General features: G+C 42.3%; 1 protein-coding gene across 1 annotated transcript in view; it reads right to left on the bottom strand.

Annotated features, from left to right (window-relative positions):
* Positions 1-1,182: 1,182 nt before the first annotated feature.
* The window catches only part of LOC102447101 (cyclic nucleotide-gated channel beta-1), a 43,344-nt gene continuing 23,311 nt past the window's right edge, over positions 1,183-21,215 (bottom strand). The window contains exons 7-18 of the mRNA XM_075940450.2: positions 18,616-18,666; positions 17,897-17,983; positions 16,131-16,195; positions 15,009-15,131; positions 14,303-14,444; positions 13,478-13,637; positions 12,750-12,847; positions 12,578-12,661; positions 8,987-9,105; positions 7,341-7,487; positions 4,486-4,690; positions 1,183-2,971 (exon numbers count right to left, since the gene is read on the bottom strand). Of these exons, the coding sequence (XP_075796565.2) occupies positions 2,768-2,971; positions 4,486-4,690; positions 7,341-7,487; positions 8,987-9,105; positions 12,578-12,661; positions 12,750-12,847; positions 13,478-13,637; positions 14,303-14,444; positions 15,009-15,131; positions 16,131-16,195; positions 17,897-17,983; positions 18,616-18,666 (1,485 nt within the window). The 3' untranslated portion in view covers positions 1,183-2,767. The remainder of the gene's footprint in view (positions 2,972-4,485; positions 4,691-7,340; positions 7,488-8,986; positions 9,106-12,577; positions 12,662-12,749; positions 12,848-13,477; positions 13,638-14,302; positions 14,445-15,008; positions 15,132-16,130; positions 16,196-17,896; positions 17,984-18,615; positions 18,667-21,215) is intronic.

The following is a 21,215-nucleotide window of genomic DNA, read 5'->3' as shown; positions in this document are numbered from 1 at the left end:
AGTAGGATGGGGTGTCCTCCTTGAAGTTTTGCCTAGCAACACAGGTTGTCATGAGCAGCCGCTGGTCCATTTTATTTAGGGTGTGTCTAGACTAGAGTTTTGTCGACAAAAATGGACTTTTGTCGACAAAACTATACCTGCGTCTACACTACCGCTGAGTTCTGTCGACATAACGTCGACAGAACTCAGCAGTTTTGTCGACGCTGGTAAACCTCATTTTACGAGGCATAGCACCTTTTGTCAACAGAGTTCTGTCGACAGAAGGTGTTATCGCATCTAGGGTTGTGTCTAGACTACAGGGTTTTGTCGACAAAGCAGCTTGCTTTGTCGACAGAACTGAATGTAGTCTAGACACTCTTTGTCGACAGAAGCTTTGTCGACAGTATCTGTCGACAAAACTTCTGTCGACAAAAGCCTGTATTCTAGACGTACCCCTAGACAGGTAAATTTAAGAATTCTGGGTGAACTCTTGAGCTCGCTGGCTCTATGGTGGTGGTCACCAACCAGTAGATCAGGATCTACTGGTAGATCTTGGAGCCTCTGACAAGTGATCCTGTCTAGTTTGGCTGGGAGGCTATCAAGTGCCGGCACGTCAACTGCCCCTCCCCACACTGCCTGCTACTTATGCTCAGAGCCTCAGAGCTGCCCCCTTGGAGCCTACTGTTTGTTGTGCAGGGTGGGGGAGATAGAGGCAGGAGGGTGCTGATGTCACTTTGGCCCCCTTTCCTGTACCTCATCTTCACAGAGTAAGGAGGGTGGGGCCTCAGCAAAGAGGTGGGGCAGGACTTTGGCGAAGGAGTGAGTCAGGGGTATTTGTGTTTGCGGTAGATCCTGGACTGACTTAAATTCAAAAAGTGATCTTGTGCTTTAAAAGGTAGGAGACCACTGCCTATGGTAAATTTTACCACAGAACTTCTTGATTGCACCCGGTAAGATTTTCCCTTCGGGTGCTCACAAGAAGTATGGTATAAAGAGTCATAGTTCTATGACATATGTGTAGCACTAGCTAGGGGTTGCTCCCTTCATGTATTTTAAGTCTGAGAAAAAAAAATTGTCGTAAAAGTTTGCACATAAATTTGTTTTGTTGACGTATAGCAAATTAATAGACAAAGCTAAACTAAACAGGAATTTTAACACATTTTCTGTTCCTGAAATGAATCCACACATGTTGAACAATAATCTAAAAGTTTAATGAAAATGCTTTAGAATATGAAAGCCACTGCAGCAGATGGCATATTATTCATTTAAACTATCCTTATAAACCATATCAAAATATATCCAGCAATCAAAACCCCATTTTCACTTACAGGTTTTGCACAGATTTCCTCTTTTGACTTTTTAAATGTCCATATAGTGAAAAAATACTATACACTTTTCACTAAAATGTTGGAAATTGTAAAGAATGTACAAGAATGTGCAATGTTAAGAGCAGTGGTGACTTCAGCTTTACTTGTAACATATCTGAGTTCCTTAAATGTGCTGATGTCTCTAAGAAAGTGTAACCATGATGCTGCTAATCAGCACTGATATTTATCGCTGCCCCTCAGAGAAGCCCTATATATTCTCTGAGGACCATTCTTGGAAGCATTACAATAAATTGTGAAGGTTTAAGGTAAAGATCAATCATTTCATATGCATCTTCCCCTGTAAAAGAGGCTCTTACAAGTGCCATCCTACTTATTTAGCAGCATGGTCATTCTATACTGGAACAGGTGAGCTCTGCACCAGTAATTAAAGCACGAATAATTGCTGAATGAGTGAAATTACATTTTAATACATTTTGGAATTGCTCCACGTAGCAAACCGTGGGGTTTTTTTCTTTATGCAAAAAGGAAGAGAAACGTTGTGTTCAACCCAAATGAAATTTCTTGGTTCAGACACTGAACAAAGAAATAATTTTTTTTTCAACTGAGTCCTGACCACAGAACTTTCTATTGGCTGAACATTGAACCAAAGAGACAACAAGCACAGCTCAATATTACAATAAGCATTGTGCAAAGCAGTAGCCTGCTTCCTTATAGGCAAAGGAACTGAGATCCAAGTAAGTAATATAAAAGAATTGCAAAGATGTTATTAAAAATGTTGATAGGTGTGAAACCAAGCTGTGTTCATATAGTGACACGCACACCACTGACACAAAGTCCATGTTTGTTTGCATGTCTGTCTTCTGAACTTGGGAGAAGGCCTGTCTTTCGGGTTGATATCAGTTATCCTATTTTTTCATTAATATTATTTTGAACCATGTTGTTTTTTCAGTTATTTCCAACATCATCTAGACGACCTTGCATCAAATGGAAATGTTGCATCAAATGTTTTTAGGAAATTATGAGTCACATTAAGGGGAAAAAACTGCAACCTTAAAAAGGGGATGCATTGATATTTGATGCAGTAAGACACTAGCCGTTCAGAACTGTAAAAAGCCAATATTCATTACTGTAAGGCTCCCTCACTGTCAGGCTGGCTGGGGAGGCTAGAGGGTTGGCCAGGTATTTAGTGGGAATGTTTATAAAGGAATTCAATAAAAGTTGACTTCCAGGGTGCAGAAGTTTTGTACAACTCTAGGCCCCATGGCAAAGAGCCTTATCCACTGCAGTCTCGTGGTGCAAGTACACAAGAAGGCAGAGCATACCAAGCTGTCTTAGTGAGTGAAGCCTCTAGCCATTGCACAGAAATTGGTAGCCAGTAAAAGCTTCTATAGGATATAGTTGTCCAGCTGAAACTCATGGCAGTGGCTTTCTAGGAGGGACAGGGGACAAGTGTTTGTTTTTCATTTCTTTTCTTCCTTGTCTGAAACCTCCACAGAAAGAACCTGTTCATTGCTTTGTGGGATAGGACTCATGCGAATTAAGACTGAGTTATCTGGAGACTTTGAGATGATATCCTCACCAGCTGGGTCATCTGATTTGCAGGAGGCATTAGGTGAGCGACAGTGGACTGGTGATTTTGGTGGAATTGGAGTGGAACTGGAATTCTGGAACACAAATAAAAAAAAGTAAACATGATGGGGCCCTAACCGATGACTGGAATCTTTTGGTACTACTACAGTATTTGTTAACCTGATTTAAAATGTCTGACAGAGAGGGAGAAGAGAATTTCAAGACATTTTACTGTGTCCAAACTTATTATCAAGATTTCACTCCACTATCATGTTTTTCGTTTTAGTAGGGGAAGGTGAATTATGTGCTCAAGAAACAGCTAGAGATCAAAAACTCTCAGACTTTAAGGCAAACCACAGCCAATGGGAACTGTGAGGTTCTGTGGCTGCAGAGCCAGTAAGTAAACAAACCAGAGCGGCCTGGTAGCAGCTTTCTGCAGACCACTTTCAGAAACACTGCTCTAAAAAACATAGGCCTCTCCATTTTACATCAATTAGCTGGAAGCAGCAACAGTCTCCAAAAGTGCTTTACGTAGACCAGCAACTGGAGAAGAACAAAGACTGAATGCAATGCCTTAATTATGGAATTCATTCTTCATTTCTATCCAAAATGTGTAGTATAAGTTAGCATCCATATTTTCTGCTGCTTTTAACTATTCTTTAATCATTCTTACAACATTTAAGTATAAGAAGCCTTGTTATTCTTTTATGAAGGACATTAGAAATACATTTCTTTGTTCTGTGAGTCTTTCTAGGTACTTGTATGGCCCTCTTTACTATTATACCTTAACACTACTAGTAAGCAAACACTTTTGGTTATGATGCATTTCATATAATATACTGATTATAATACTCAAGTATAACTAATTAATAAAAGAAGAGCCTTTTATTATATTAATATTAAGACTTATACTTTCTTAAATTCAGCAAATCATATGCAGATAGAATCACTATGGAATTTTGGAACATGACTTCTGCTACAGTTATACGGATACAAAGTTGCACCGATAGACTTCCGTATGAATGCTGGATGTCTGGCTGTGTACCTGTCGTCACTTTCGCATAACATGGGTCGGCTCTATGAATGTTATACAGTACAGTGGTTGTGTAATGTGAGTATACATCCACTGCAGACTATAATGCAACCTAGTTTTTTCACATAATTACAATCTCCTCAAGTGAAAAACTAATGTGTTCTCCTACTAGGCTACACACCAAGTTGATGAATTAGCTCACTGGCACTGGATTATGATGCCTTTCTGCAAAGGTTTCCTCAATCCTTCGAGGACCACTTTTCCATTTATTCCATATTTCTCTCAAACTTAATTGTACTTCATGTGAAATATTTGGGTCATCTCTGCTGATTTCCTTCTGAACACGTCATTCTTCACATAATCACTATGATTCCCACCGTAGATAGTCCCAGCAGCAAATGAAAGAATAAATTAACATTTGGATTGGGATCAACCAGTGGTTTATTATTAGTCAGCTGAAATATGGACTCTATTCTGTAGAAATCTGGACTCTTCGTTAAGTCTCCATCAACCATGGTGCAAGATGATTGTTTCATTGGGAATAAAAGAACAAAACTGTCAATCCTTTGTCCTTACCTGCATATCTTGCATATCTTGCATTGCTTTCAGCTCCTTCAATTTCCATCTGAGGTGGGCAAGCTTTCCTTTGCCTCCAGTCTTTCCTGCAGCTGCCAGAGCAGCTTGAAAGAGTCTAGGAGTCCCAACTTTTGGAGGAATGATAAGCACATCTTTTGACGTGCCTTTTCCTTCTTTGGGTTTATTGTTTTTTTTCAGCATTTTCCTAAAATAAGAAAAAAAAACCCTAATTGTCTCTAGAGATAGGCAATTTAAGAGTGATTTTCTAACACAGACAGTTCACGTTTTGCAGCAGTTAAAGGCACTCTCGCAACCTTAGGCTTTGTTGAAAAGAAGAGCTGAGAAAATATCGAAAAAACCCCCGTGATTATTTTGTTCAAATTGTTGAAATGCAACAAAGACAAATGTAGGAGAAAGCGCACCAATACAGGATGGGGCGTCAGCAGCTTGACAGCAGCACTGCTAAGAATGAATGGGGAAATGTAGTGGATCACAACCTCAAATGAGTCAGCAATGCAATGTTGTTGCAAAAAAAGCAAATGCGATTGCCCTGCAAGTCATGGGAGGGGATAGTACTGTGTTACTCAGCTGGAATACCATGCCCAGTTTTGTTCACCAATGTATAGAAAGGATGTAGAGAAACTGGAAAAGATCCAGAGGTGAGTGACAGAGATAATCAAAGGGATGGAATGAAAGTCATATCAGCAAAAGCTAAAGGAACTAGGAATGTTTAGTTTGGAAAAGGGGAAATTAAGAGGAGACATGCTAGTGGTCTTCAAAGACTTGAAAGGCAGCCATAAAAAGGTAGAGAATGGTTGGTCTGTCTTGCCACAGAGGGTGGGACTAGAGGCAATGACATCAAACTACAGCATGGCAGATTTAGTTTCAATCTGAGGGAAAAACTTCCTCGCTGTACGAACATTAGGATAATGGAACCAACTACAGTAGACTTCCGATAATCCAGCACCTTTAGGACCTAGGGGGTGCCGGATTATCAGATATGCCAGACTATCAGAAGGGGGGGGCTATGAGGGGACTGGGGTGGAGTGGGGGGGATGCGCCCCTTGGCTCTGCGGGACCAACCTGGCAGCACCCCAGCTGCTCTGCCCCAGGACTAGGGTAGTAAACAGAGAACTGTTCTGCAATGGCAGGGTGATAAACTAGATGCCCTACTCAGAGATTTCCATTCCTGAAGTATAAATGATACCCTGACAGGCCTAAGATGAAAAACAGCAATAAATTAGGAAAGGACATTTATAGCATGTTCCTCAGCAAAACTGATAAGAGAAATACATCTTACACTACGGGTGGGATTTCTAGGAGTCAGAATCTTACGACGTAGGGCATTCAATTGTTCCACCAGCCCCAAAGAAGGATAATTATACTGCCGCACAAGCTGAACAGGAACCAGACTGTGCAAGGTATCCTTCTCTATATACCGAATACGCAGTTGTGTAGGGCACCCACATATTCGAGGCCATATTCATGGAGGTTAGGTCCATCAATGGCCATTAGCCAGGATGGGTAGGAATGGTGTCCCTAGCCTCTGTTTCTCTAGAGGTAGATGACAGGGGAGGGATCACGTGAGGATTACCTGTTGTGTTCCCTATCTTTGGGGCATCTGGCATTGGCCACTGTCAGCAGACAGGATACTGGGCTGGATAGACTTTTGGTCTGACCCAGTTTGGTCATTCTTATGTTCTTATGGGCACCACTAGGCCTTAATGTCCACGAGCCCATCTCTTCCTATCCCTGCTCTGTGGCCCTGCTTCCTCCAGCGAGGATCTAGTTAACTGAAATGTGACAAAGCTTGCCAGACCTATTAGCAGAACACTGACTCCGTGAAAGAGCCATTCAAGTGGTAATGAAGCTCTTTAATAGGCGTTTGCCAACCCCAGGTCTGTACTGCCAGTTTCTGAATCGACTGTATTAGTCGACAGGACCTTAGTTTACAATTTGCTTTCAAAATATTTCATTGGTTTGTTGCTGAAAGTGATAATATCACATCTCTAAAAAACTGTCGCCCCCTCTCCTTCCGTTGAGCATAGGGACACCAGTTCAATATTACTATGTGGGGCTCTATAAATCCCAAGGAGACTGTGATTCTGGAAGTCTTCCTCCCTCTTGGTCCCAGAAGAGGTGGGGACAATCTGCTCCAATCCTATACACGGTGTGGATTACTTCCCCTTGACACGTTGGATCAGCTGCACGGGCCAGTGCATAGGTTTGGGGAGCCGGCTCTGCTCACTCCCCAACCGTAAGTGTGAAACAAGAAGCAGAGGCTGCTCACCCCAACCTCTGTGTTACTACTTGTGATTTGGGTTGTCTGTGCTGAGGGGAGCAAAGAGATCCCTACATTTCCTGAATGGTAGTGCAGCAAGTGTCACAGTTTGGCTTTTACACTGCAATTTGATCGAGGCAGATACATTATATTTTCTTGTGAAAAGTACCCTGGGAGTTTTTAAAAGACCACAAACTATTACGCCTCAGATTAACATCCCCTCTGAAAAACACCAATCCCAGTAGGAAAGCCATTAGTTCAATGCTAACTCAGAGGGAAGAGCAGAATTTGCTGAAACATCAACAATTCCCATAGCACCTATATTTTTCATTTCTATCTAAGTCCAGGTGAGGCTCTCAAGTCTGTTTCATTTAGAGAACTGCTGTAACGGAGGCAAAAAAATAAATCTATTTATACTCTAGCATGCTTAACATTGAACATTTTCCTTGAACGCTTACAGAGCAATTTCTGTAATGTGCAACCCCAAAGACCACATATTCGTCAAGAGATTGAAAATTGTACTACATCTGCATGTTGATGATAAATGACATTTTAGCAGCATCCTGTCACTCACTTAGCCTTTCTACGCAGCAGCTTCTGGGATTCTGGATAATGCACCAAAATTTCATTCAAGTCTTTCTTATCCAAGATGAAAAGGTTAGTAAATCCATGGGCCACAACATTTGCCGTGCGACGATTTCCACCTCCCACTGACAACAAGCTAATGAAAGCAAGAAGTATTAAAATTATTGTATATAGGATCAATACAGCTTTTATTATTTAAAATCTGTGCTTTCACGCGGTTTGATGGCAGAGTTTGCTTCAGGAGTGAATGTACTCAGAGCTCAGCTTTTGCTAACCATGGCATTTTACACATCAAATTTTAAGTATTTTTATGTTACGTTGGCATGAAAGTCACTACATAAAAACGATTTCATTGTAGTCATTTTATAATATCGCTCTTTAAAAAAAACAGGCTAATATAGACAGAAATGTACTCACCATCAGTGTGTTACAAATCACTATTGCACTCTGGGTAGCTACGCACAAGTGTAGGATATTAACAATAGTAGTGACTCTGCTTGACATATTAATGTAATAACCCACTTTATTTAGGATATGCAGGTCAGCATTTTAGTTCCACCCTTCTTAAGTAGACTGCAGAATATGTAGATCATGGCCAATAGGAATGCATAGATTTTTTAAACTAAAATATTCCGTTTTCATGTTTGTATCGCCTGGTCTTTTTTCTGCTTTGGGATCAGATGACCTGAACAGCCAACCTAACTCATTATAAATAGATTATCATCTTGATAATAATGAGCTGTGTTCTCTAGGCGTTGCTTTCACTGATCCTCACCCATATGAATAGAGCTGTGCATGGATCAAAATTTGTATCTGAATCCACATCCATATCTGCAAAAATGAACTGCAGATACCCATGTATGTAATGCGGATATCGGCAAATTTTCAAGGTTCTTGATATAAAACTTGTATCGTCATCCATATTTGCCAAAATGAGTCACAGATCTCTGCATTTACACATGAATTCCCTCCCTGAAGCCTTATCAACAAAAGTCACAAAAGGCCTAGAACAGAAACCGTGCTATGATTTCTTTTCACTCTGTTGGTATTGGAAAGGCATGATCCAAGTTGGAATAGTGAGTTTTCTCCATTTATCTTCCACTTATTTGAAAATCAACAGTATAGTTTACTGATTGATTCAGGATGACTATCCCTGTTGGAGGCCTTTGGTAACCCCGTTTTCATCTATTTCCAACCATATTGTGGTCAGCGATCCTTTCAGCTGAGAAGCACTGCCAATGACTCAGACCCAGGCTGTTTTATCAGCCAGGATGGTTGTTGTTGACCAAATATAAAACACTCGTTCCCTTTTTTGTCTTCCCCAAGGAAGAGTGGCCTTTGCAACTGTCATTGGACAACTAAATCAGTCCATACTGTGTTTATTGGCATAAAATAGAGGCAGAGGGACAATGACAATCTGAAAGTTTAAAATTAAAAAGTGGAATTTATTTGTATTAAGAGATCCCTGTGTCCCTTTTAAATTACAACACCAGATAGGTCCTAGTAATGGACACACTTTCCCAGATCTTATTTCCAAATTTTGTTTCTCTGCCCTTCTGCCTTATTTCCCCAACGTCCTTCTAATTTCATCCCCTGGCTTTCTTCTCCCAGTTCCCCAACGATCCTTTCTCTGACCTTATTTCTCCAAACACAGATCCAGCTTTCAGAGTCACAAGCACAGTTTTGCCATCAGGCCCTCCAAGGACCTGCACCTGTCCAGCTTGAATGATGTACATCTCTCGGCCAATTTCCCCCTGCAATAAAGATTAGAACAAATTGTGCACTGCTCACCCCAAGGTAGCCCAGAAAGAGGGGAAAAAAAAGTATGGAATATATAGAAAGTCCCTCATCCTCCAAGTGAAATGATTCAATTACTCCATTAATAAGTGCCCACGAAACTCATGATACCACCTATATGTTGTCATGATCATGAGGGTTAGCCAGCAGCCTGGGGACTAAGGGGTTAACTGTGTCCCTTACCTAGCCAGGTGGAGTGGCCAATAGGAATGTAGGTAGGAATTTCAAACTGGGACAAAGGAATTTTTGGTTTTTCCCTCCTTTGTTCGGGGCAGTTCTCTCCAGCTATTGAGGGGGGCAGACGCTATGTTTCCCTCCAAGAAAAGATTCTTTCTTCACTTTCTGTAAGTAGGGCAAAGTTTAGATAAATCCGTTAAGTTTTATTGTTTATGGGTTGGGTATGAGATCTGCTGTCTGTGCACTTTTTAAAAGATGTTAGGCTTCTCTTTGTAACTAAGTTCTAGGCCCATGGAGTTTCTCCATGAGTATATTATTTGTTACTCTTCCATCTAGTTATTATGTTTGCAACAGGAATATTGTGGTGATAATAAAAGTTTTCTCTTTTCTTTTTATTAACCTGGTATTGGTTAATAGGGTGTCCTGGTTTGTACTTTAGGGGTAAGATTTCCCAGGTGACCTTTCCCCTTATTTGTCACATCAATACTTGGGTGGTGGCAGCGGAAGTTTTATTCCCAAAATCTAGGGTTTTAAGATTTGGGGGGGAAGTTTTATACAAAAGCCTGGTAGATAAGGTTTTGGGGTACATTTGCTGGCCCCCACTTCTGCATTTATCATGCCAGAGTGGAAAGGGAGCCATGACACATGTTTTGTTAGTCTTTAAAGTGCTACCAGACTATTTGTTGGGTTTTTTTAAGTTTATCCTGTACAGACTAACTTGGCTACCCTCTGTAGCTTCCATTAATATTGTTTTGTTCTGTTTCGTACAGATCTTTTCATAGCTTTCATGACAAGAAACTCGAGGTTCCAAAATGGGGGAATAGATTTTATCATCTGTGTATTTTTGTTAAAATGCTTCTCAACCTTTTTTTTCTAAATTCGTTCCTTTGGTTGTTGTTTAGTCCTGTTTATTCTGCCTTCCCCCTGTACTTTTTTCTATTAGTGTTAATGCTGCACCCATTTAAATCAGCAGAGGTCACTCTTTCCACAATATGATCATTATCACCAAAAGTGATACAGAGAACGTTTTTTGCTTCGAAACTCCCTTGCACAACTTAATCAGCTCCTGATTATCTTCTCATTGCTTGAGGGAACTCTCAGGAAGTGTAGCAAAGGAGGTGAAACACAGGAGTATCCAAAAGTGTCTATACTGTTCTGGGGACTGTTGTGGCTTCTGGCATAACCTGGATGCTGCCTTATTTTCCAGCAACATTGTACGACTGCCTACAGCAGGAGTCAGTAGCCTTTCCAAAGTGGCGTGCCAAGATTTAACCCTCCTTCCCTGGGCTCTCCCAGGATGGTAGGAGGGGCTCTCTCCACCACCCACCCCGTGGACCACCTGGGTCAATGCAAACCTTTCTGCGGACTACCCGTTGCTAATGGAAACTCACTGTTAATTACATAATTACACCCGAGCCATTTTGCTAGGGCTGCAGCTGGGGAGAACGGTTTAATTTAAATTATTAAACAATTAAGTGTTTTCATTTTCTCATGTTAGTCGATCAAACTTCATTTCAAATAAAGTTAAATATTATGTCCAACACAAAAGGTTTCAATGTTTTCTTTATTTATGTCAGGGGTGGGAAACCTTTTTTGGATAGGGAGTCACTGACCCACAGAAAAATCAGGTGGGGACTACACACGTGAGAAGCAAAACAATTCCTCCAACCCTCACTGATGTGGTCCCCAGCTGAGACAACTCACTCCTCTGGTGTTCCAGTCCCCATGGGGTGAGGGGAAGGGACAGGGAGGACTGAGGTTCAGAACTTTCCATAAGCCAGATTTACTTTTCTGGGGTTCCATAGTTAGTGGATTTTATGAACCCCCTTAGGCTCTGGGGTGGAACAGAAAGGAGGGGTTTGATGCGTGGGACAGGGCTGCCAGTGAGTGGGATAGGGATCCAGGACGGGGTGAGGAGGGCAGGGTCTGGAAGGGAGTTGGGCAGCAGGAGAGGGGGTAGGGTGGGGGTACGAGAGGGAGTTTGGGGGCGGGAGGGAGCTGGGGGAGTAACCCAGAAGAGGGGAGAGGGTAAGAACGCAGCCAAATAGCTAGTTGGGGAGGTAGGCAAAGAAGTGGGGAGTAAAAGAAAGTACAGCTTCTGCAAAGTAAAATTGTATCCCCCCCACATCTTCCCTCTGCTCCAGCCTCGTTCCCATGATCCCCACAGTCTGATCCCCTGCATCACCCCATACCCCTCAGTGCAACCCCGCCCCCTCCCATCCTGCTCCTGTCTCCTCCTCCACCCCCCCCCCCTCACATCCCTGTGCCCCCAAGGCACTCACGGGCAGGGCAGCAGCGCTGGTGCAAGGAGAAGTGGGGGGGGAAGAGAGAAGGGGGCGGGCACAGTGTCTTCCCTGCCAAGCTCAGCCCCTGACCTACAGGCTGAGGCTCCGGGGCTGGGGCAGGCAGAGCTCAGGGCTGCCCAGATCTGGCTCCAGCCGGGCTGTGCACAGAGGGGCACTGGGGAAGGGGGTCCCTGACCCCACACATAGCCCATGGGGAGCAGCCAGCCCTGCCCCCTCCCAAAACAAGAAGCCTGTAGCCAGGAAGGGGATGGTTAACCCCTTAGCTCCCGGGAGCTGCACACCCAGGCAGGGCAGGGGCAGTCCCAGGGGGACACATATGCTTCTCTCACCCTCCTCCCAGCAGGAAGTTGGAGTTAGTGCTCCAGCCTGCAGCTATGCGGCTGAGGCTGGAACCACTGTACAAGCTTCCAGCTGCATGGGGGGGTAGAGGGGGAAGGAGAGGTGGGGCTAAGCTCCCACCCAGCATGCTACGGGAAATCAGCTCGCATGCCACTTGTGGCACGCGTGCCGGGGATTGCCGACCCCTGGCTACAGGCTGCTCTACAGCCCAGAACAGGCACAACACTTTGCATGCCATCCCCTCCCACTCTTGTCCCCCACATAACTCTCTGGCTCCTCTTCACACCCTCAGTGCACACTTACCAAGAAGCTGTACAGCAGGGAAGCATGAAATTGCAATGTAAGCCAACCCTACTTCTGCACCGGGAAAATTTCCCAGGAAGCCTAAAGGTTTCTTTATGCCTCTGGGTGGTTGTAGTGGCAACCACAATGTGGTCCCTTCTCTCATTTAGCCTGGTGTATATCCTTGCCAAATGCACTGGCAAGCAAAATCCATATCACTCAAACAATGAGCTTTCACATCAGGCCCTACCTCTTTCCCAGAACAGAGAGAATCACGTTATGCCAGGTCTCTAAACAGAATCGAGGGAAAGAAAATGCTTGTTACCTTCTTGCACACATAGTCATTGGGTAAGTAAACAACAGATCTGAGCCTCTTCAACATGTCGAAAATCATCTGCCTGTCGCAGCCCTGAACCCAAAAGAGGAAGCAGAATTACTGAGTTTGCAGGCACCTCTGAGGAGTCAAGTAATGTATGACCTGAGAAAGCAGACAGTACCTGAAAGAGCGCCACCTTGCTAACTATCTCATAGTTCACATCAACAGCAATATCCAGCCGCATCTTGTCTGGCAGCTGCGCCATCAACTCCGATTCGTCTGTTAAAAGGGGAAACGTAACAAAGAACTTGCCACTTACAAAAATGTACCTAGCTTTCTAATATGGAGCTCAGTAACAAATCAGTGCAAAGACGAAGGGTCAGACTGTGCCTTTCCCCAGCCGGATGAGTTAGCGGGAATTGCAGGTTTTTCCTACACAAGAGGCTGTAATTTGGCCAATTATCTCAATTCAGCTAACTTCATCTATCCTGGGGGTTGCATTGTGATCATGCTTGTTCACAAGCAGACTAGGAAATTGAATTCTGGTAGTGGCGTAGTGTACTGCATCGAAGCATCAGTAAAACAAGGACGAAATATAGTGAAATAAATAAAATGCAAAAGGAAATAAAACAATCCCACAAAATCCTTAAAGTTAGTGGCTTATTGTTGTTCTGTCACCCGTTTTGCAAAATGATTTCAGTGGCTTTCCAAAACTCAGAAATGCCTGCTTGAATGACACATATCTCTTGCTCTAGACCATCTGTAATTGACAACTGATAACAGGTGACAACATTTTGTAAGCTGCCCTCTTACACTGATATAATGTTGATAGACCAAGGTAAAAATATCAGAACTATGTAAACTTAATGCCTTATAAAGACAATAATCCTAAAAGCAGCGAATGCTTACCTAACATGCCTTGTGAATGCCATGTGTATTCATACCATGTTTTGACCCGATTTTGAACGGATTTGGGGATTTTGTAGAAATTCATGTATTTGACGGTGCTGTCCATGCAACTCCGATAATAAGTTTGTCCTGCGGTAGCAGCACCAACAACATCTCTCATCTGAGTTGGAGAAGGGAAAGGAACAGAATGAAGGGAAATAGCTATTTATGCATCATTACTCATAGCTGTTAAATATCCTAAACTCTATTAACAACTAGCTTCTTAGACTGAACATAAATTGTGTACAGGTTAGACCTTCCTGGTCCCGGATGAGGGTTTTGCCACACCAGGGGAGGTCATTTCTGGCCCCCCTGCCACTGCCTTCCCCCCTTCCCCACCCAATTGGGCTTTCCGACTTTCTTGAGCAACCCATCTGGGTCACGCTGGGCTCCCATTCCCTTGCCCCCACAGCACACTGGAACTTTCTGATCCTGGAACATCCATGGTCCTGCTGGACCACAAATGTTGCCAGATCAGAAAGTCCCAATTGACAGAGGTGCCACTTGTATTATGAGAGAGGTTTTTTAGCATCTGCGTCCTCAGACTTAGAAAATGTGTCATGCAGCAGGTCAGGAGACCGTTTATGTTAATAAAATAAACCTTAACATAATGTAAGAATGCACACTGATGGTATTGGAATTTTTCAATATATAAACTGGGAAAGCACAGGGGATGCTATTTAGGAAACTGAAACACGATTTCAGAAAGATTACATTAAAAATAACAGACACTGTGAACCTGTCCTGCATCATACAGAAGGGACGACAGAATGATTATTCATTTACCTGCCCGATCATAACAGAGAAAGCAAAGACCCCAGTGAAGTAGTTCAGAAGCTGGAAGACTATCTCAAACAGAGTTTGAGGGTCAGGCAGACCTCCAATAGTAATCAGAGTCTTGACAGCCCAGTAGTAACAGCGAATATAACTGCAAAGGAAAAAAAGAACAACTTTCCAACCAGTTTCCTTCACCTGAAAAGTCAGCATCTGTTTCATACCATTAGAACTACTCTGACACAGCCACCAAGTGACAACTTGGAAACTGCATGAACAACAAGAAGTCCTGTGGCACCTTATAGACAGAACAGATTTATTGGGGAGTAGTTATTGTGAAATAGACTAATGCTATTTTGAAATATATGTCATGCATCTGATGAAGTGGGTCTTTGCCCACGAAAGCTTAGGCTCCAATAAATCTGTTAGTCTATAAGGACCCGCTATTTCGATTTTGTTATTTCAGGAGTTATTATTTCAAATTGAGTTATTTAAAAATAATTTCTTAGTGTTGACATGCCCTTAGTAGTAGGCAGGGCTGATATAATAAATCAGGTAATGATGATACTGTACTGGAAATGTTAGGCTTTTGACTCATCGATGAACTCGGATGTCAAAAGTCAGGTATTAATTCAGCCTTGGCTGTATCCAGTCTCTCTAAAGCTCCTAGTCTGTTGCACGTGCCTGTTCCAAAACAGAAGACATGCATACTAAGTACCTGTTTCCCTCCCCGTCGTAGACCCAACTGGTGGAACGCAGTCCCTGGTATGATGATGCCCAATAGTACAGGCATGAGTTTATGTGTAAGCTGAATAGTAGATAGGCTGTGGTCCTTATCACTCTGCAAAGCAAGGCAACAATGAAAGAGGAAAGATTACCATGAACCTGATCATGAAAAACACTTTCAACCCCCACCCCCAAAAACATCATTGTTAAAAGTGAAAAATAATTAATGGAAAAACAGGACAAGCTCTGATACTTGTAGTCTTAATAGAAAGAAAAAAGGAGCATTTAAAAACATTTGACACTAATTATTCCAAGATACTCCCCATCAGTTAGACAGTTAAAGCTCTGTACAACGCTTTGGAGAGTTTCTCTGGGGTAAGTGTATTTTTACCTGCTGCTTTACTCTATTTATCCCTATCACTCCAGCACCAAATTGTTTGGAAACAAAAGGATCATCTCGAATAGCGTTGACAGCATTTATTACATGGAGCTTGAACTAGGAAGAGGTTATTGACCAAATGCTATTATTAACAAAGACCATTTTTCTATCAACTTAAAAAAAAAGAATAGTCTGGTAACACTTTAAAGACTAACAAAACATGTAGATGGGATCATGAGCTTTCGTGATCATCTGAAGAAGTGGGCTGTGCCCATGAAAGCTCATGATCCCATCTACATGTTTTGTTAGTCTTAAAAGTGCTACCAGACTATTTGTTGTTTTTTTAAGTTTATCATGTACAGACAAATTTGGCTACTCCCTGAGGCTTCATTTTTCTATAGTCATCTTTCACGTAGTGGAGGAGACATATCCTGGAAGCAGTGCCCTCTAGGTAATAATGCAGAAGATAAGACTTAAGAATGACTGAAAAAGAAGCTCTCGCTTCTTGGCTAAGACGACCTGAAAACGTGACATCTTCTGATGTGCTATTAGGGTCAGCCTGCCAGGAGACATTTTCAGCCACAGCAGAAATCACTACAGTGATAATGATTTATTCACATAGGCGGACAAAGAGGAACTACATCTCCACCAAATTGCACCTCTTTCCCCTCCAATAAAAGATCAATCCAAACATATCTCCCTCCGAAATAGAAATGGATGTGTAGTTTGTCTCACCTGTAAACATATGCCTTGCTCAGGATAGCTTCAAGCCGGTTATTAAACTCAAAGAAAGCCATGTACTATTAAAGAGAATGATACATGTGCATTAACTTTCCATCATTCACAGCTGACAACTAGTTTTCAACAGGGCTTGAATGAGAAACTTTTAACTCAGTGGCTCTCAGCTTTCCAGACAACTGTACTCCTTTCAGGAGTCTGATTTGCTTCACCTACCCCAAGTTTCACCTCCCTTAAAAACTCCTTGCTAACAAAATTAGATATAAAAATACAAAAGTGTGACAGTGCAATATTACTGAACAATTGCATCTGCTCTCATTTTTTACCACATAATTATAAAATAAATTATTATTGTTGGTCCATTAGCCCTGGTCTAGACTAAGGCTTTATTTCAAAATAATCCCCTTTAAGTTGAATTAATAAGCGGAGCGCCCACTGTACCAAGCCCGTTATTTCGAAATAACAGGCCACTTATTTAGAAAACTGTACTCCTGCTTTCCTCAAGGAATAACACTAATTTAAAAATAGTTATTTCGAAATAGTGGTAGTGTGGACACTCCAGTGCTGTTATTTTGAAATAACTACTCCACAGGGTAATTCAAACTTATTACTCCTCCAGTGCTTCCTGCGGCTCTAGGTTGAGGTTGCACATCCACATTAATGGAGCCTGACTTGGAATAATTTCGAGGCTTCCCCGTAGTGTGGACATACTATTTCGATTGTGTTATTTTGGGAGTTATTAAATCAATTTTAGTTATTTTAAAATAGTTTCCTAGTGTAGACATGTCCTCAGGGACCATACTGAGACTAGTGACTCCATCCATCCATCAAATCTTCCAGCTGGAAGTAACTTTCATGTGCACTCTTGTTGCTGCCCTGAAATTTTAAAGCATTATTTTACTGTCATTTAAAACCTCAATTGCTTGAAAAATTTTCTCTGTTTATATCAGATCTCATTCTAGCAATAAGGAAAATTTATAACCCAGTGGGTGTGTCTAGACTATACCTCTCTGATGACAGAGAGATGTAGATTAGGCACGTCAAAATTGCTAATGAAGCTGGGATTTAAATATCCTGCATCTCATTAGCATAAACATGGCTGCCGCCTTTTTTCAAAAAGGAGTTTTTTTCAGGAAAAAAATGGCAGTCTAGACGCAGATCTGTCGAAAACAAAGACTTTTTTGACAGATCCGGTAAACCTAATTATTTGAGGAATACAGGATCTGTTGAAAAAGGCTTTATTTTTGACAGATCCGTGTCTAGACTGCCATTTTTTTCAAAAAAACTCAATTTCGAAAAAAAGCGGCAGCCATGTTTATGCTAATAAGCTGCGGTATATTTAAATCTCAGCTTCATTATCAATTTCAACGTGCTTGATTTGCATCCCTCTGTCGACAGTCTAGACGTAGCCTATGATATGGAATTCATTCCTGTTGCAACTGGAATCAATGGCAAAACTTCCATTATCTTGTATAGAAACAGGATCAGACCCTTAGTATGAACTCTGACAGTTCCTTCCCCACTAAATAAAATAAATTGTGATGCTCCTAATGACAGATAAAATGTAGGCAACTTTTAATATCTTCAAACAGATAAACCTCTTTTCTTCCCTGCCCCCATGTACTGTCACCTACACTTAATCTATTTCTACAGACATAAACAGTCATAAACTGTAATCATAAACAGTACAAGATTCTGTTACATTAATTAAGAATGTAGGTGTCTCTCCCCCACCCCCTTGTTTTTGTACCCTCCTGACTTACCTTTAGGCATCTAGGCAAACGCAAGAGAGAATTTACACCAACTTGGAAGTAAAAGAAATCCAGAGGAAGAAGGCAGATCACATCCATCTAAAGCTCACGTGTCAGACCATAACAGAAAACATGGTGGTGAATCGAAATGATCATGAGCTCTTTTCCTTCTACCAATACTCAGGCAAGGGTATTCTGGAGGGACCCAGTGCTGACTTCATTTAGTAAGCAACTTCCATTGAAATCAATAGCGGGTATTCAGGGGAGCAGTAGGGTAGGCCAATGGAAATAAAATTCATGCTCTATGGACATAATTATGAACAATCTTCCATAAACTTGTGCCCGTAACAACCGGGGCACTGGTGAAGCCAACACTGCAACAGGAACTCAACCATCCTTAAATTGCTGCAGCATGCTCTCATGCTCACCTCCAGTTAGCACTATTCTTCCTGGCCCTGTTTGAGGAGGCTACTGCTGCCAAAGCACCTGTGATCCCCAATTATATATGGCTAGCCCTTGTCCATACACACACCGAGGAGATGAGGAAAGGCTCCTCGCCTCCTTCCCGTTCCTTTCATAGTCAGCCTGGGCCATCCCAAACGTGGCCTACCTCTGTCAAGGTAACTATTGCACCTATTCAGAGGTGGGACTATTAACAGGAGGATATGGATTTCAAAATGTCCATTAAATAATAATAAATACACATAAACATCAAATAAAATGTGTCAGACCTTGAAGCGTCGGGATTTCAGGTAGTTCTGCCGCATGGCCTTTTTATCAGTCTAGATGAGAACAGGAAACAGAGAGAAATATCACTGGTTGGCAGTGAGGTTTACTGCCCTGAACCTGATTGAAAAGGCAGAGAGGACGGCATCTACACAAATAATCAGATACTTCCTTCCATTATATAGACACAGAGGAGAAGAAAAGTCCTAATTGCATGGGAAAAGAATTTGGATGGGAAAGAGGGGCAGAGGGAAATGACATCCCCTCCCCCCACATACACCATACTGCTATGACCTCTTCGCAGTGAATATGCTAGATCTTGTGTATGAGGAAAGCATGGGAACGTGGCTTAATAGAATCATAGACTCCTAGAACTGGAAGGGACCTTGAGAGATCATTGAGTCCAGTCCCCTGCCCTCACGGCAGGACCAAGCACTGTCTAGGTCATCCCTGACAGGTGTCTGTCTAACCTGCTCTTAAATATCTCCAGTGATGGAGATTCCACAACCCCCCTAGGCAATTTATTCCAGTGCTTAGCCACCCTGACAGGAAGTTTTTCCTAATGTCCAACCTAAACCTCCCTTGCTGCAATTTAAGCCCGTTGCTTCTTGTCCTATCCTCAGAGGCCATGGAGAACAATTTTTCTCCCTCCTCCTTGTAACTCCTTTAGATACTTGAAAACCGCTATCATGTCCCCTCTCAGTTTTCCCTTTTCTAAACTAAACAAGCCCAGTTCTTTCAGTCTTCCCTCATAGGTCATGTTCTCTAGACCTTTCATCATTTTTGTTGCTCTTCTCTGGACCTTCTCCAATTTCTCCACATCTTTCTTGAAATGTGGTGTCCAGAACTGGACACAATTCTCCAACTGAGGCCTAATCAGTGCAGAGTAGAGCGGAAGAGTGTGTCGTGCTCACAGCACTCCTGTTAATGCATCCCAGAATCATGTTTGCTTTTTTGCAACAGCGTCACGCTGTTGATTCATGTTTAACTTGTCGTCCACCATGACCCCTAAATCCCTTTCTGCAATACTCCTTCCTAGACAATCACTAGTCATTCTGTAAGTGTGAAACTGTTCCTTCCTAAGTGGAGTATTTTGCATTTATTAAACTTCATCCTGTTCACCATTTCTCCAGTTTGTCCAGATCATTTTGAATAATGATGACCCTATCCTCCAAAGCACTTGCAACCCCTCTCAGCGTGGTATCATCTACAAACTTAATAAGCATCCTCTCTATGCCATTATCTAAATCTGTATTGAATGGAACCGGTCCCAAAACTGCGAACCCTACTTGTTATGCCCTTCCAGCATGATTGTGAACCGTTAATAACTACTCTCTGAGAACGGTTGTCCAGCCAGTTATGCACCCACCTCAGAGTAGCCCCATTTAGGTTGCATTTCCCTAGTTTATTGATAAGAAGGAGGGCAGAGGTGTTGAGACACATTCTTCTCAGGACATGGAGTAAATTGCAATTCCAAAAGCCTCTTGCATAGCTTCTCTGCACAGTGGATAATTTCACTATGCGCCCTGTGTCTCCCATCGGTTGACTCACTAGTGCACTGCTAGATGAAATGAGAGGACGGCAGCACAGCAGGCACTAGAATACAGGCAGTCCTCTGCATGCTGTGGCCCAGTAGCAGTACTACTGCACTTGCATAGATCTGCAAGTTTCATTCTGCCTGTTCCTAGGCTGTCAGCCCTGTGCATGGTTTTCTCAGTCATTTCTTCCCATTCTGTTCCATGACCAGCATTCGAATTCTGAAGGACTGCTACAGCATGATGTCAGGACCCCTAAAGCCACAGATCTTTACAGGCAAAACCTCTGCTTTTGTAATTTTTATATGTAATAGGAAGAATATAGCTGTTAGATACTGTTTAGCACAGCTCATTTAGTTGAATATAGGAAGTAAATCAAACCTATCAACTTCATTCTGCATCTCAAGTGCACAATCCAAACCGGTTTTGTTATCACTTTCATCATATTATTACTGGCAGTTAATTTGGGTTTAAGGTGCACTTGAGAAAAAACAACAAGAGAATGTATGGTGCTTTCAGCCCTCAGCTAGGGTTGCCAAGTGTCCGGTATTGAATCGGACAGCCTGGTATTTGCGCCTTCCGTCCAGTAAAAAAAATTCAGAAAATACCGGACACGTAAAATGCCTGGTATTTTCTGTTTTTCCCAGATCAGATGGTAGGAACATGCAGCGCAGCTCGGGCTGGCTGGGGAGGGAGGAGAATGGAGTGGGCCAGGAATTAAAGGCCCATATTTCGGCTCCGGTCAGTTTCTTTTTTTTTTTTTTTTTGCTGTGCTTTTTTTTCCTCAACAGAATTTTTTCCCCTTTTTGGGGGGAGAGGGTTTGATATGTTTTGTTAAACCATTTGGCAACCCTAACTACAGGTAATAGAGGATGAAGGCTTTTCACAGAAGCTTGGTTGGGGAAGGGGAACATTTAAATATACCATGATGCTGAACAGCACTAGCTTATCTGTGGATATCTCTGTGCCTTGCGGAGTAGCTCTGTACTGATGAGTAAAAAAAATTCACTCAGGGCCAACTAAATAAATAAGGGATGTAGTCGAAGAGCTGCCTTTTTGTTGTATTTTAA

Source organism: Pelodiscus sinensis, chromosome 12 (assembly GCF_052426305.1).
Source record: "Pelodiscus sinensis isolate ZL-2025 chromosome 12, ASM5242630v1, whole genome shotgun sequence".
In the NCBI taxonomy this organism is placed as follows: Eukaryota; Metazoa; Chordata; order Testudines; family Trionychidae; genus Pelodiscus; species Pelodiscus sinensis.
Note: the sequence above shows the minus strand (reverse complement) of the source record. Positions and strands in the feature narration are given on the sequence as shown.